Source organism: Macrobrachium nipponense, chromosome 36 (genome assembly GCF_015104395.2).
Source record: "Macrobrachium nipponense isolate FS-2020 chromosome 36, ASM1510439v2, whole genome shotgun sequence".
NCBI lineage: Eukaryota > Metazoa > Arthropoda > Malacostraca > Decapoda > Palaemonidae > Macrobrachium > Macrobrachium nipponense.
The window spans coordinates 30,501,814-30,516,833 of record NC_087220.1 but is presented as its reverse complement, the minus strand read 5'-3'; the positions used below and the strand labels follow the sequence as shown (position 1 = coordinate 30,516,833).

Below are 15,020 nucleotides of genomic sequence, written 5' to 3'. Positions count from 1 at the left end.
ATCAGGAACTGTCAGATTTATTAAAATCCTTTGATACAAAGAAACAGGAAGGAAATAAGGTGATCTCTTGGAATCTAGGTATAGTGCTCAAATGGCTTCTATCTACGAGGTTTGAACCGTTAAGTGAGATAGCTTTCAGAGATCTCACTAGGAAAACATTATTCTTAGTGGCTCTAGCGTCGGCCAAAAGGATAAGTGAAATTCTTCTGCCATCGATAAAAGAGTGGCATTTGCACAAGACAAAGCAATATGCACATCGACGATTGGCTATTTAGCAAAGAACGAGTCACCCTCACAACCATGGCCTCGTTCGTTTGAAATAAAGGGCCTCTCAGAGTTAGTAGGAGAGGGAGAACCAGAGAGATCATTATGTCCAGTAAGAGCCCTGAAGTATTATATACACAGGACTCAACAAATAAGAGGAGGGTCAGACAATCTTTGGTGTTCAGTAAGAAATCCTTCGAGGATATTATCTAAGAATGCAATATCCTTTTTTTTGAGGGATTTAATAGTTGAAGCTCACTCTCAGTTGGGAGAACCAGAGGTTGATCTGGCTAGAGTGAAGGCCCATGAAGTCAGAGCTGTTGCAACTTCTATGGCGTATAAACGCAATTTATCTTTAGACGCCATTATCAATGCAACGTATTGGAAATGTAAGTTAGTGTTTGCAACACATTATTTAACAGAGATTCAAGCAGTGTACGAAAACTGTTCCACATTGGGACCTTTTGTAGTAACTGGCACGGTGTTGGGTAAGGGAAGAAAGGAAGTCAATCCTTCCTAATAATTTTTAACTTGATCTTTGGTGTTGTTTTTTAAGGGTGTCTGAGGGTACGGAAGTGTACTAGTGGTACCCTACAGTCCATTTAGGTAAAGGGTAAAAATATTTAGGTGAAGGTGATTCCCATGTTGTTGTTGTCCTTATTGTTTATTGTGTACGGCTCCATGAGCAGACGTATAATTATCGCATGTCAGTCCACGGTTAGTCCTAGACTACATGTAAGTGTCTATAGCTTGGCGCTCGGATCCATATATCACGCCAACGCTGGTACACTTCTTTAGCTTGGTGCGCGGCTCCATATACCCCGCCAATGCTGGTACGTATATATAGCTTGGCGCACGGTTCCATATACCTCGCCAATGCTGGGTACGTGTCTATAGCTTGACGTAAGGCTCCATGTACTTCAAGGCTTTCAAGATCAGCAGACTTAAGAGGCAGTAACCTTCAAGTGAGCTATCTTAAAAGGTAAGGACTAAAAGAGAACTACTAAATTCCAATAGAAATTCCTCATTAAATATGGTTAGCTGCCATGGTCCCACCTCCAAAATGTACCCATCAGCTATATGTAACTACCAGGTAAGTTGCATATGTAAAAATGATATTTTTATGATAAAATAATGTTTTACGTATAAGTACTTACCTGGTAGTTACATCATTAGAGCCCACCCACCTCCCCTCACATGGACAGGTAGGCATCAAAATTCTGAGGTTTAGTTGTGGTAGTTCTACATTCCCCGGTAGAGGGAATCACCTAACCAGTCAATTAGCGCTGCCGCGAAATTCGAAATTCTGCCGTGACGTCGGAGACTACAGCTATATGTAACTACCAGGTAAGTATACGTAAAACATTATTTTATCATAAAAATATCATCATCTTCAACTTCCATTGTATCATTTCAGTTCTTATTTAATGAAAAAACTCACGGGTGAGCCGTACTGAATCCCAGCAACGTTACTTGAGTGACTTCTTGAAACTGTTTTATAACAAGGAAATTATTCTTTTGTTAATATCGATTTAGTTTTTTTCTTTGTATATTTATAGTTTGATGAAATGAAAGTTTTAAGAAATCTCTTCAGTTGTGCTATAGGATAGTTTTCCATTTAGTGCTTTTAGTAAATATCGCAGTCACAAAAAAAATGTCCTGTAACAGAACTTGGCCTATATATTCTCTTCAGATAACAGTGAACCAGCACTTCCATAACTTTGTTTGTAAGACTACCACTTTTACCCTAGTTGAATTCTTTGAAGGGTTTTCAGGTTGACAAAATATCTCGCATTTACTTTTAAAGGTATTCATTTGTATACCTCTCCCTGATTTTTATTCTGTTTGTTGATGTATTCAGCAAGATATTAAAATTTCCTCATATTTCATGATAGGTTCTATTTATTTTCAGTTGGTGGATGCAGAACAAAAGTGCCTTGACCTTGCCAACGACACCAACATCCTCAGTCAGATGATGAATAGTCGTGAAGGATCTCTATTTATTACACAGAATGACCTAGGGTTAGTATTGTTTTATCTCTCTCTCAGGAAGTTTTAAGTTATTTTATTGAAGAATTACATTGTCGTCTTGGTTTTTAAAATTTTTTGTCTTCATATTTTTTTTGGAAATTACATTGAAGCTTTTATCTGTTTATATTTTTTTGAGAATTACATTAAAGTTGTAAACAGATTTCTACCTTCTGGCAATTTCTTTTCATGAAGTATTTTTTATATAAATATCCAGAGATCTACACTTTCTTCAGTCAGCTTAAGGAGACTATCTGTAAACATCCCACCAATAAAAGAATTTCCTTGTTTTCTGAAGTTGCAAAAATTCAAACTAGTTCTTTTTTCCATGATATCAGGAAATTGTGCTTAAACACAAGCAGAATATAGTAGTATGTCCATCATTGGTGAAAAGTTTACTATGCATTGTGCACAGATGGCCAAATCTCCTACTGTGGGGGTTGGGGTTAGCGGCAATATCTCCAGATGGAAAATTTCAGTTTGTTATGTGATGTAATTGGTTTGTCTCAACACAGTTGTGTAATCCTATTTACTGTCCAGATTGTTAGTGTTCCTTCAAACAAGTTTGTTTATTGATGACAGGAACACATTTTAGATGGCTACTGCATTTTTGGGTTGTACAGTGACGCTCTTGTTCTAGCTACCTTGCTGCCAGCCTTTTACTGTTTGTTTTTTCATGAGGTCTCGACTACTCAGTTGTCCAACAGCTTTAACTTGGTCCTACATTAACTTTACCTTACATCATTTTTCAGCTGCCATTGAACAAATTTTATAGGCAAACCCTGTGATGATCTATGAATGTGACTTGATGGCCCCATTAATCTACGTTATTACAGGATACAACTCTTAACTTTTAATTAAATAGAAGGGCTCTCAAAATCAAATAAATATCACCATCCCCCAAAGTTTCCTAGCCAAGCCTCTCATGCAATCTTTCATCAATTTTGTGAAGTTGGCTAACACAACAAATTATGCAGGATCCATGCTCATGTGGTATTTTAAAGGATATGAAGAGACAAATAAAGCAACCTAAGCTACATGAAGTATGACTAGATCAACTCTAACAATTCCCTTGAATGATCCTGTAGCATCACAAAGTCCATTACTATAATGAATGAATAGAAATTCTGTTAGGATTTTCAACATTTTCATTGTATCCGAGCTCAGTATAAAGTTTGAAATCAACAATTTCAGTTTATCCAGGAAAAAAGTTTCTATGTGGCTGTAATTTGTTAGATAAAATCTAATTGATCTTGATAAAATTTGATTCATGTTGCTCTTCCTGGAAGAGCAAACTCCTTTGAGCCAGCCCTAGTTCAGTGGTCTGGGTAAGCAAGATTTTATACTTCATTTGTATGTTAGTTGTATGTTACCTCTATACATTTGTAAATGGTATGCCAATTTAGAAATCTCTGTAGTTTGGTGACAAATTTGTTACTGCTTAATCTATTTGGATTTATTGACATAAAAGTTTGCAGGAAATTGAAAATGGCCTTATGTTAGGTCCTTTTTAAAGAAACTCAGAAATGAAATTTTTTCCTAATGAACTATCAATATTGTTTCTTTGAATCTTATGTCGTTAGTGTCAAAATCATTGGGCCTTGACCCTAAGCATGGTAAGTATCCCAAGAAAAGTAGCAGTGTTTAATTAAAGCTGTAAATAAAGTTGTTGGTAGACATACCCTGAAACTAAAGCATTTATGGGAGTACTACCAACTGAGGAACCAAGGCTTTTCTATAAACTTAATTTGTTCCCATTAAGATACAGCAGTCTCCTTTTACAGAAAGGAGTATCCTTTGTTGCAAACTGGGTGGGTTGTTGAGTCTGAAGTAGTAACAAGGCAAGCAACTTTTTCTTAGGTTGCTTTTCTGAGGAGATGCATCTACTCTCATTCTCTTCCCTGTGGACTCATTGGATTTTGAATGTGGATAAGTAGCTTGCTACCCTTGTTATCTCTCCCTTTTAGGGGGATCCACACGAGTTTTGTTATTTTTATTGAGGCAGTGATTGTGTTTCGTCCCTGCCCTGTGGTGTCTGCATATCCTGGTCCTCACCTCAGTGGAAGAAGTATATTAAGAGGAGAAATAAGAAGACTCATTCATAGTTGTTCATACACGAAACAAACCTTCGGTCTTAACATTAGGATTTACTAGCGCCAAGCTGGAAACCGGTAGAATTAAAATTACACTTGTGAGATCCAGGGACTAATGGCATCTATACCAGGTCACGGGCATGTATACCCAGAATGCCCACGGCTACCTGTGACCCATCAGTTATTTTCCTACCGCCTTTAAGATAAGACGTGTTACTGTCTATCTCATTTAAAGCCGGTTTTTCAGTTTGCCCATTCTTTATCCATTTCATTTTTTATTTTTCATTCCTTTTCTTTCTCCAAGTGTGATCAGTGGGTGGTAAGAGTGTATACGTGGTATGATGGAGAATTTTGCCTCAACATCGGGATCGTCTACCGCTTCGAAGAGGAGACAAAGGAAATGCCCAGGAGTCAGTGGCTTTCCATGTTCTAGGTTCCTAACTTCGGTGTCGACGGATCCTCATCCAACGTGTAGTAGGTGCAGGGAAAAACGTATGTATGGTTACTAATCCGTGTTCTGTTTGTCGCGGTTGGTCGGTGGAACAGTGGAAGAAGTTCTATGGGAAAAGCCAATACAAAAGGAAAGGGGTGACGCCATCTTTGGATGACCAAAACCTTACCGGCTTCTTTTGTATCGGTAATAAACCAGGCTGCTCCATATGCTCCACCTGCTTTTGAATTGTCTCATACCCCTTCGGTTTCTCCTAGCGGTTCTGTATCGGAAACGTCAGGAGGGGCCTTGGGTAATTTTATGAATAATATGCACACTCCTTTGTTCCCAGCAAGTAGAGGGGGAGATCCGCCATCTTTGTTCCAGGCTCCTGCTACTCAAGCGCATAGGTTAGATGGTACGTGGTCAGCGCTAGGCCTACCAGGCGTACCAACCTTGGATGGTCTGCTTGCGCATTATATGACGTCACGGTTCCAGCAGGGTCCGGCAGCGCTGAATGTTCCTCATCCCCCGGGCTTGCAATTTATGGGAATTAATGCCGCGGCTTCACCATCCCACTCAGTATTTACAGCGATGCAGAACGTGGGAGGTAGTTTGGCAGCAAACGTGCGGTTGCCAGCAGAAACCTCTCAGTCTCTCCCTACGAGAGGGATGACGTCACAACATACGTCACACTCTGAGATGGCAGGCGTGATGACGTCACAGACCGATTCCTCAGGCCTTTTTCCGCTGCACCCAGACGCTAATACGCCTTCTGACCCGTCAATGCAAACTGTAATGCAGAAATTACAGGATATAGAGGAGAGAATGAATAAGAGAGACAAAAAGAAAAAGTGTGATTCGCCTTCTTCGTCTTCTTCCTCTAGTTCGGCGTCATCGCTAAGTCCGATAACGTCACGGCGAGCGCCAGTCAAGCGTTGGAGGAGGATTCGGGAGTTCCTGGCGGATCCTCGGGCCAAGAGGAGAAGAATCAATTCTTCCTCTTCTTCGGACCAAGACTGTCATTTCCAAGTCAGCAAGAAGGTCGGAAAATCAGTGTCTATTAAGCACAAGGTTGGCAGACGAAGCCGTTCGCAAGAGTCTGAACAAGTGAGAGAGGTGACGGCCGGCGAGCTAGCGGCCGAGGCGGAGTTACCAGTTCGGATCGCAAAAACTGCGATACCTCTGGTAAAATCGACGTTGGCGGCAAAAGGTGCAGCAGAGGATGGAATGCAGGTCCCAGTTTCGCCCGTAAGGCCGTTTCAAAATACGTACGAAGGACGATAAGGCTCCTATTAAAAGTACGAAAAATAGAGAGTTGGCAACCTCGGCGGATACGTTCGTGGAAGGCAGTGTCCGTCTGGATAGAAGGCCGAGGCCGGGCTCGCCGACGCTCGAAAACGATGCCAATGCTAATAGAGACGAACTTACCTCTGTCTTAAGGGAGCCTTCATCGTGGAGATCTAGACGAGATTCTCGCTCTAGATCCGTGAGCAGAGAAAGAGTGAGACGTTCTCGTTCCCTGCTGACTATCTGGGATCGAGCCAACAGCGGCCAGCAAAGATCAAAGAGACCGCGGCCGTAGGGGCAGGCGGCCGTGGAATTCCGGGCCATCTGTCAGAAGATAGAGGCGAGACAACATCCCTCGTGACGGAGAGTGGTACACTAGAGCTGGAGGAAGGAGAAAACCAAGAGTTTCTGGCCTCGTATGCAGAGGTTATTGATTTGATTCGTCAATTCAATAGCCTTTCGAGAAGACAGAAACACCGGCCAGTATGCTTCCTCCTGGAATTGACATGGCGTTTGGACTAAGAGGGATACCAAGGTGTCGTATGAATTGCCTTGTTTCGAGTCATGCGGAATCGGTCTTGCAACACGTAAACGCAAAGATTGCAGGGAGGGATAATTCCTTAAGATCTAATAGATCATTTAAATTTATTCCCCCTCCAATGATAAAGCAAAGGAAATATTATACGACACCGAAGGTCCCTTTGCTGTCTAGACAAATGAACCCTAATGTTGTAAGGTTAAGGCCTGGATTAACCTTGGATCAGGTAAAAATGGAGTGCCCTTCGATGACGTACCAAGAGGCTGCTACGTTAGAAGCAACAGCTTCTTCTGTCTTTCAGGCTGCGTCCTGGTTAGACCTTTGGTCAACAGCAGTGGCGAAAATTGCATCCTCGGAAGCAACAAGGAAAGTAGTGGATGAACCATTGTTCATTAGATTACTACAGTCAGGGTCCAAGGCGATTGCGTACCTGACAAACGTAAGTGCCAATGTTTGGGCAAATATCCTGCTAATGAGGAGAGATGCAGCATTGGCTAGACTAAGCCGCAATGTGGATTTGGATTCCCTGTTAGCAATGAGGAATGGGGATATCTTGGAATCGCAACTACTGTTGCCAGAGGTCATACTGGAAGAGGCGATAGATAGAAGAAGGATGGACACTAACGATAGGTTGGTGCAACAGGCAGTTAGGAAAACGTCTAACAGCCAAACTACTCCTTTGGAGGGAAGACAACAGCAGATGTCTCGAAAGAAGACAGTGAGACATAGCATCCCTAATAGAGTCACAAGACCCTCTTCCCCAAAGAGGATAACTCATCGGCGCCCTTTCACAATAGAAACAACAGAGGAAGGGGCAATAGGGGAAGAGGGAGAGGCTCAAGAAGATAGGATGGGCGCCTCCCATCACTCGGCCACACCAGTGGGGGGTTGCCTGGCAAATCACTGGAAGGTGTGGCAGGAACTAGTGGCAGAGCAGTGGGTGGTGGATGTTCTCAGGATCGGGTATTTTGATTCCTTTTGTTCGAGGTAACCCCCGCCCCTGACAGATCAACCATTACCCCACGTCACTTATGCCCACAAATCTCAGAAGGCCACTATTCTGCAGGACGAAGTGAAGAAGATGATGGAAAAAGGAGCTGTGCAACAAGTATGCAGTCCGACAAAAGGGCTTCTACAGCAGGATTTTCCTGGTACCCAAAGCCAACGGGGAGTGGAGGACAATAATAGACCTGTCAACGCTGAATCTGTTTATAAGGAAAACCAGTTTCAAGATGGAAACTCCGAAAACGGTTCTACAAGCAGTCAGAATCAGAGACTTTATGCTGACAGTCGATTTAAAGGACGCATACTTTCAGATACCAGTCCATCAGTCTTCAAGGAAATTTCTCCGCTTCAGTCTTGCAGGGAAAGCTTTCGAATTCAAGGTCCTGTGCTTTGGATTGACAACGTCTCCTCAAGTTTTTACAAGAGTGTTCACCCTCGTGTCGGCGTGGGCGCATGCTCAGGGGATCAGGCTAATAAGATATCTGGACGATTGGCTGGTGATAGCAAAGTCCAGGGAGAAATTATTCAGGGACAGGGCGGCCTTCCTTCAGCTTTGTCACAGCCTAGGTATTGTGGTGAATCAGCAGAAGTCGCAGCTGGATCCAAGTCAACGTTTGGAATATCTGGGAATGGTGATAGACACAACACAAGCCAAAGTATTCCCGACAGACCAAAGAGTAGAGAAATGCAAACAAGTGGTGAATGCCTTTCTGGGAAAGCAGACACAGCCAGCAAGACAGTGGCAGGTGGTGCTGGGAATCCTAACCTCCCTGGAGAAGCTAGTACACAAGGAAGGCTACACCTTCGGTCCCTACAATGGAGGATGAAGGAGTTTTGGTCACCAACAGTAGATCACCCGTACGAGCAAATTCCCTTGTCGGCAGAAGTGAGGAAAGACTTGCTGTGGTGGGTGGACGACGACAATCTGACAGTGGGTGCCCCCCTTCAACAATCCTCCCCAGACCTCTTGCTGTTCTCGGATGCGTCACTAGAAGGCTGGGGAGCCCATATGGAGGAGTTGATGGTGTCAGCAAAATGGAGTTGCAAGGACAGAGAACTCCATATAAACGTGCTGGAGTTGAAAGCAGCTTTCCTGGCTCTACAAGAATTCAGGGAGAGAGTAAAGGGACACTCAGTGGTATTGATGTCGACAACACCACAGTAGTAGCTTATATAAACAAGCAAGGAGGCCTAGTTTCTCGGCAGTTACATGTGATGACAGTTCAACTTCATCAGTGGGCTATAGAGAACCTGGTAGACATCAAGGCCAGGTATATTCCGGGAAAAAGAAACATAGTGGCCGACAAGTTGAATCGCAGGGATCAGATTCTGGGAACGGAGTGGTCCCTACACCAACAGGTAGTGGACAGGATGCTCATGTTGTGGGAAGGACCGATCATAGACCTATTCGCAACCAGGTACAACAAAAAGTTGGAAGTGTATTGTTCAGTAGTCCCGGACGCAGAGGCAGTAGCAGAAGATGCGCTACAACACCCCTGGGACAATCTGGACGTGTACGCATTTCCTCCATTTTGTCTAATCCGTCAGGTTCTGAACAGGGTAATGCGGTCTCAGAACCTCAAGATGACCCTGGTAGCCCCGTTATGGCCGAAAGCAGAGTGGTTTTCCAGACCTACTGGAACTCCTAGTAGATGTGCCAAGAGAGTTACCTCCATGGAGCAACTTCTGTGTCAGCCTCACGTGGAGAGGTACCACCAGTCGGTGAAGTCCTATCGCTTCACGGGTGGAGACTGCCAAGTATCTCCTCCGAGAGCGAGGGTTTTCGCAGAAAGCAGCAACTCAGATGGCAGGTATATCAGAAAATCATCTGCGACAGTATACCAAGGAAAGTGGTCAGCATACTGTGATTGGTGTCGTAGGGAGTGTCTCCACTCGGTACCACTATTCAGCAGTTAGCAGACTTTCTGATATATCTCAGAACAGAAAAACATATGTCTGTATCTGCAGTGAAGGGGTACAGGGCTGCTCTAGCCTCAGTCTTACGAATGAAAGGAGTGGACATATCGTCTTCATGGGAGTTGGCCATGCTGATGAGGAGTTTTGAACAGTCATGCCCACCAAAGGAGCTAAAAGCCCCAGATTGGGATCTGACCAAGGTACTGAAGTAGTCTGACAAAACCCCCCTACGAACCACTAAGGCAGTCCACGGATAGGAGCCTGACCCTTGAAGGGGACAGTCTTCTTATTGGCCCTGGCTTCAACCAAAAGGGTGGGGGAGCTACATGGCCTCTCATATCTCATAAAGCACTCGAGAGGTTGGAGATCAATGGTGTGTGAGTTTGTCCCAGAATTTGTGGCAAAGACCCAAAATCCAACAATAGTAGACGGCAGATTCGACTCCTTTACCATACCTTCCTTGGCAGACTTTGTAGACAACGCAAAGCTGAGATGCTCCTGTGCCCCGTCAGGGCACTAAGGGAGTACTTGAAGAGAACAAGGCACCTCAGGCCGGGGTGCCAGAGGTTGTTCGTAAGTACAGGACGGAACAAGAAGGAAGTGTCCAAGAATACAATATCATTTTGGCTAAGGGAGACGATCAGAGATGCTTATACTGCAGAAGACAGAGGGTCAGATAGCCAAGTGGGAGCTAGAGCTCATGACATCAGGGGTGTGAGTGCTTCCCTGGCATTTAAGAAGAACATGTCTGTGGATAAAATTCTGAAAGCTGGCGTGTGAAGCGCCAAACAACTTTCACCTCATTTTATTTGAAAGATGTTGCCCATAGATCCTTGGACACCTTTTCCTTGGGTCCAGTGGTGGCGGCCCAACAAGTGATATAGTTCATCCAGTGCCCCTGGCGGGTCAGTTTGCGTCTAGTCTAAGATGAAGGTATGAAAGTAGAATGAATGGGATGACTGGTCATTTTTCTTTACTACTTTCTTCCTACTCCTTTAACTACGGGCAAATATGAGGAGAGTACCGTCATGTGCTGGAACGGACTAGATGCAGGTGAGGATGGTCAGCCATACTGTGAATCTATCTTAGCTGATGATATACTTTTCAGTAGCAACACACCCCTCTGGATAATAAGGAAAAGAGGGGTGAAGGTGGATCCAGTCGCAAGGGACAAGAGTAAACAGTAGAATGGTATCTACACCCAGTGGGAGGAAACCAATAGATCCGCTTATATCTTTGGTCCTAGGTTCATTGTCCATTCTCTTAGAATTTCCCTATATATTCGGAAATGGATAAGGTGGCAAACTCCCAGTCAGTTGTAGAGACTTACCTCCCTCCAATAGTAAGTCTATCCTAATGTTAAGACCGAAGGTTTGTTTCGTGTATGAACAAATACCAAATTTGTAACTAATTTGTATTTTTCATAACTAACAAACCTGAGGTCTTAACAGTTAAAGGCCCACCTCGAACCACCTCTAGCAGTCTAAACTGGGTTAGAAAATATAACTGATGGGTCACAGGTAGCCGTGGGCATTCTGGGTATACATGCCCCGTGAACCTGGTATAGATTGCCATTAGTCCCTGGATCTCACAAGTGTAATTTTAATTCTACCGGTTTCCAGCTTGGCGCTAGTAAATCCTAATGTTAAGACCTCAGGTTTGTTAGTTATCAAAAATACAAATTAGTTACAAATTTGGTATGTTTTTTCTGGGAGTATACTCCCCAGGTGACGCCACCAAATTCTTCTGGCTTCTCTTAAGAACAATTTAATTAATGTGAGAGGTGTAGTGCAAGAGCAGTGGTTCATTTCAACAATCTTGAGGAGTATATCAAACAATCACTACCTAACTTAAATATTTATTTAGTGCTGGTTTTATTTTAAAAATTTACAGTCAACACAGGTTGACTGAATTCATGCAGGCAATACTTTTCTAACAGACCTGCCTAACCAATAAGTAATCTACATATCCCCTTCTGTTTAATTTATTTTATGAAGGTGATCATACTTCCACTAGCCAACTAAAGATAATTTCTTTATTAGTTGTATGACAACTCCTTTAGTAGTATGAATAGGTCACAATATAAGCAATGCATATCTGAATCAAATGAATTGTTATTCTCCGATACTGTAAAGTTACCAACAATGCCTCGCTTTAAGACATGTACTTCAAATCAAGCTGCTAGTTAATCACTATATAACATATTGCATTAATTTTTTTTGTCCTTAGACAATCTCTGAATTTTGTGTACTCCATAAGGCAATCTTGTTTGTTTCCAATAAATTTTGGACGTGTATGTGTGTGTGTGTGTGATAATTTAACTTTTCTTTTTATGAAGTCCATTAGCTTAAAAGGCATCATATGGCATTCTTTCATAAACCATAATTTTAATTTGTCCTATTTTTGTCGGGTGCTAACTGCACCTGCACAGTCTATACTAAATACACATTCAAGCTGTTTGTACCAAATGAGACATCAGGGTGATCCCTCTCACCACATCAGACCTGCAATGAGAAAAGTCCCAATGAAATTTTAACAAGTGAGAACAAGGACATGGAAATAGGGAATTGGACAGTTAAATTTTTGAAATTATTAATACATTAATGCATACAAATCGTCTTTTACACAGCTATCACAGGAATTTGTGGCAAGGACTTTGAACCTGTCAGTTCTGGACAAGAGGTTTGAGAGTTTCATGATCCCCTCCCTTTGAGACTTCATTGTTAGAGACCCAGATGAGATGCTGTTTTGCCCAGTCCTCGCCTTGAAGCACTATCTCTAAAAGACCCACTCCTTTTGGCCAAGGTTTTGTGTGTGTTGTAGCACAGGTAGGCATAAGAAGGTGGTGTCCAGGAATACCTTTTCTTTCTGGCTTTTGTGAGGTCAGCAGATGGACCTACAAATCCTTTCTGGAGAAGACTGGTCTTCTCTCGCTTGAGAGCACTTGAAGTCAGTGACATGGGACAGTTTCTAGCCTTTCTGAAGAATTTGGTGTTTCAGATACGTAATTTGGTAGGGGGTCTTGCATAGCCAGACTACCTTTACCTCATTCTAGCCAAGGGATGTCACCCAAAAGTCCTTGGATACTTTCTTATGGGATCCTGTCAGGGTGGTTGCTCAACAAGGCAACTGGTACCATGACATTTCCAGTTGGAATCTTACCCCAGACACAGATAGGGACTACCCTCCTCCTAAGGGCTAAGTCTACATAGTATATAGATGGCAGTGGTATAATCCTCATATAGGATTAGTGAAAGATTTTGAAGTTATTCTTTTAAGGTATACAAACTAAAGCCTTTTATGTAAGTTGAGAACCGACCTCACCTGCCCCCACTCTATCCCTGTACCCAAAGTAATAAGTGAGTGAGGGTTATACCCATCTCCACCGGTTAATTACCTTGTTACCAAGATTCATGCTAAATAGGATTTCCTAAATTGAGCTGTGTGACACTGATGTACCCATTGTTGGTTTTTGAGATTATAGCCCTCTTATCATTATTGTTTTTGCATTCTTTTCCAAGAAATCTATAAACAAATGTGTGTGATTGTTGTGTACTTATCCATCATGTACACTTCTACAATATGGTTTTGAATGTGATATCAGTTTCATGAATTTAATTGTTGAATAATTTTCTATGTTATATAATGATACTATAGATATTGTGCTCCACTGAAAATTTACTAGTGAAGTATTTCTGTATTAATTAGAATAATGAATTGGGTTTCAGAAATATAAGTGAGGAGCTAGCACAGCTTTACCATCATGTATGCACTGTCAATGGAGAAACTCCCTCTCGGGTTCTTCTCGATCACAGTAAGCAGGGCCATACAACTGATAAAGGTAATGTACATTTTCAGCTTTCGTTGCCTTTCATTTCTTGTAATATCACCTAAGACTTGCCTTTGAGGGTGACTCTTCCTCTGTTCGTAATGTTGGGCGATAGTAGAACCTTGCTAATTCTCGAGTCTTTATTTTCTTTATCCCTTCATGTAAATGGAAGAAATAAAAGAAAATAGAGCGAAAGATGTTAGTTCCCAGCTGCTTATATATTGATGTGGTGGGCTTTGGTTAGCTTGAGTTTTAAAGTCCCATGTATGTTGGTAGAAAGATTTTGATTTTGAGCTTTTATAATTCATAATGAGTTTATAATACAAAAGTTCTAATATCACAACCCTATTTATCATAAATGTGACTATATTTATGTCTCAAAGGTTCCTAGATTCATGAATTGTAATTTTGGTTGTTAGACTGAAGAAAGAAATCTCATCATACAAGCATCATTTGAATCCTTGGGTATATCATTCATATACGTACTTCACTTTTTATGAACTTTCAGGCTATTATAACCAGCTCTGTTTACTGTCTTCCCAGGTGTTTACTAAGCAAAGGATTGAATTACCAGTAATCATCACTCATTGATAGAATTTTTTCTGTCACAGTCTTTTTCATCCTGTTTCCAGTTTAGTGAACTGTGAGTGGTTTCAGCTTTGTATGTATAGGTGTTTTCCAGTTGCTGCTGAGTAACCAACATTGTTCATATATCAAACAAACCCTCGGTCTTAACGTTAGGATGAATCTTCTAGCGCCAGCTGGAACCCAATGAAGTTAACAAAATTGCATATCCCAGGGACTACAATTGGCATCTGTGCATGGTCCCGTGTTATGTGGGACAACCTGCATACCCCTTGGTAACCCATGACCATGCCACTAATAGTATGATTTTGTGTTTAATGTGGCATCCATGTTTTGTTTTGTGTTTGTCCTCAGTGTGCTTGTCAAAGGTGTTTTGATAGGCCTGTCATTCATTCATGTCATCCTCTGATCCACATCTCCTTTGCAGCAGCTTTTGCAGCCAGATGTGTTTGGCTCTTCTCTTGCGAGAGATGTATTGTAAGTAGTATCCAAACCAGTTAGGTGGTGTTATATTCAAAGGAAATATACAAGGCAAGATGGTCAAGGAGTGTTGATATTGGTGTGTCTGCCTCCACAACTTCAGTCTTGTTTCCCAGAATGGCAATGGAGTAGTTTCTAATCATTTCATTTCTTTCTAGTCATTTCATTGGAGTGTTCATCCTTGGATATGTCACGGCCTGGTTTTAGATCTGTTTGTGCCTTCATATACCACCGCATTGCTTTTAATGCCCATTCCTCACTTGCCTTGCCTGCTATCAGCCATGCCTGTTGTACATCTGTCTTGTACATTGATAGCCTGCCTGTTTGCTTAATGTCTACCTTACTCATGAACTGTCCTTTCCATTTTACTTACTCTACCTGTCACCCATGGACTGGCCTTCCCAGTTTACTAACTTGACCTGTCACCCATGGACTGGCCTTCCCAGTTTACTTACTCTACCTGTCACCCATGGACTGGCCTTCCCGGTTTACTAACTTGACCTGTCACCCATGGACTGGCCTTTCTAGTTTACTACCTGTCACCCATGGACTGGCCTTCCC

General features: G+C 42.3%; 1 protein-coding gene across 3 annotated transcripts in view; it reads left to right on the top strand.

Annotated features, from left to right (window-relative positions):
* LOC135203545 (protein bicaudal D-like) overlaps positions 1-15,020 on the top strand; it is a 110,339-nt gene that overhangs the window by 56,621 nt on the left and 38,698 nt on the right. For all 3 annotated transcript variants that reach the window (XM_064233282.1, XM_064233280.1, XM_064233279.1), the window contains exons 8-9: positions 2,177-2,286; positions 13,294-13,406. In XM_064233282.1, coding sequence (XP_064089352.1) covers positions 2,177-2,286; positions 13,294-13,406 — 223 coding nt within the window. The remainder of the gene's footprint in view (positions 1-2,176; positions 2,287-13,293; positions 13,407-15,020) is intronic.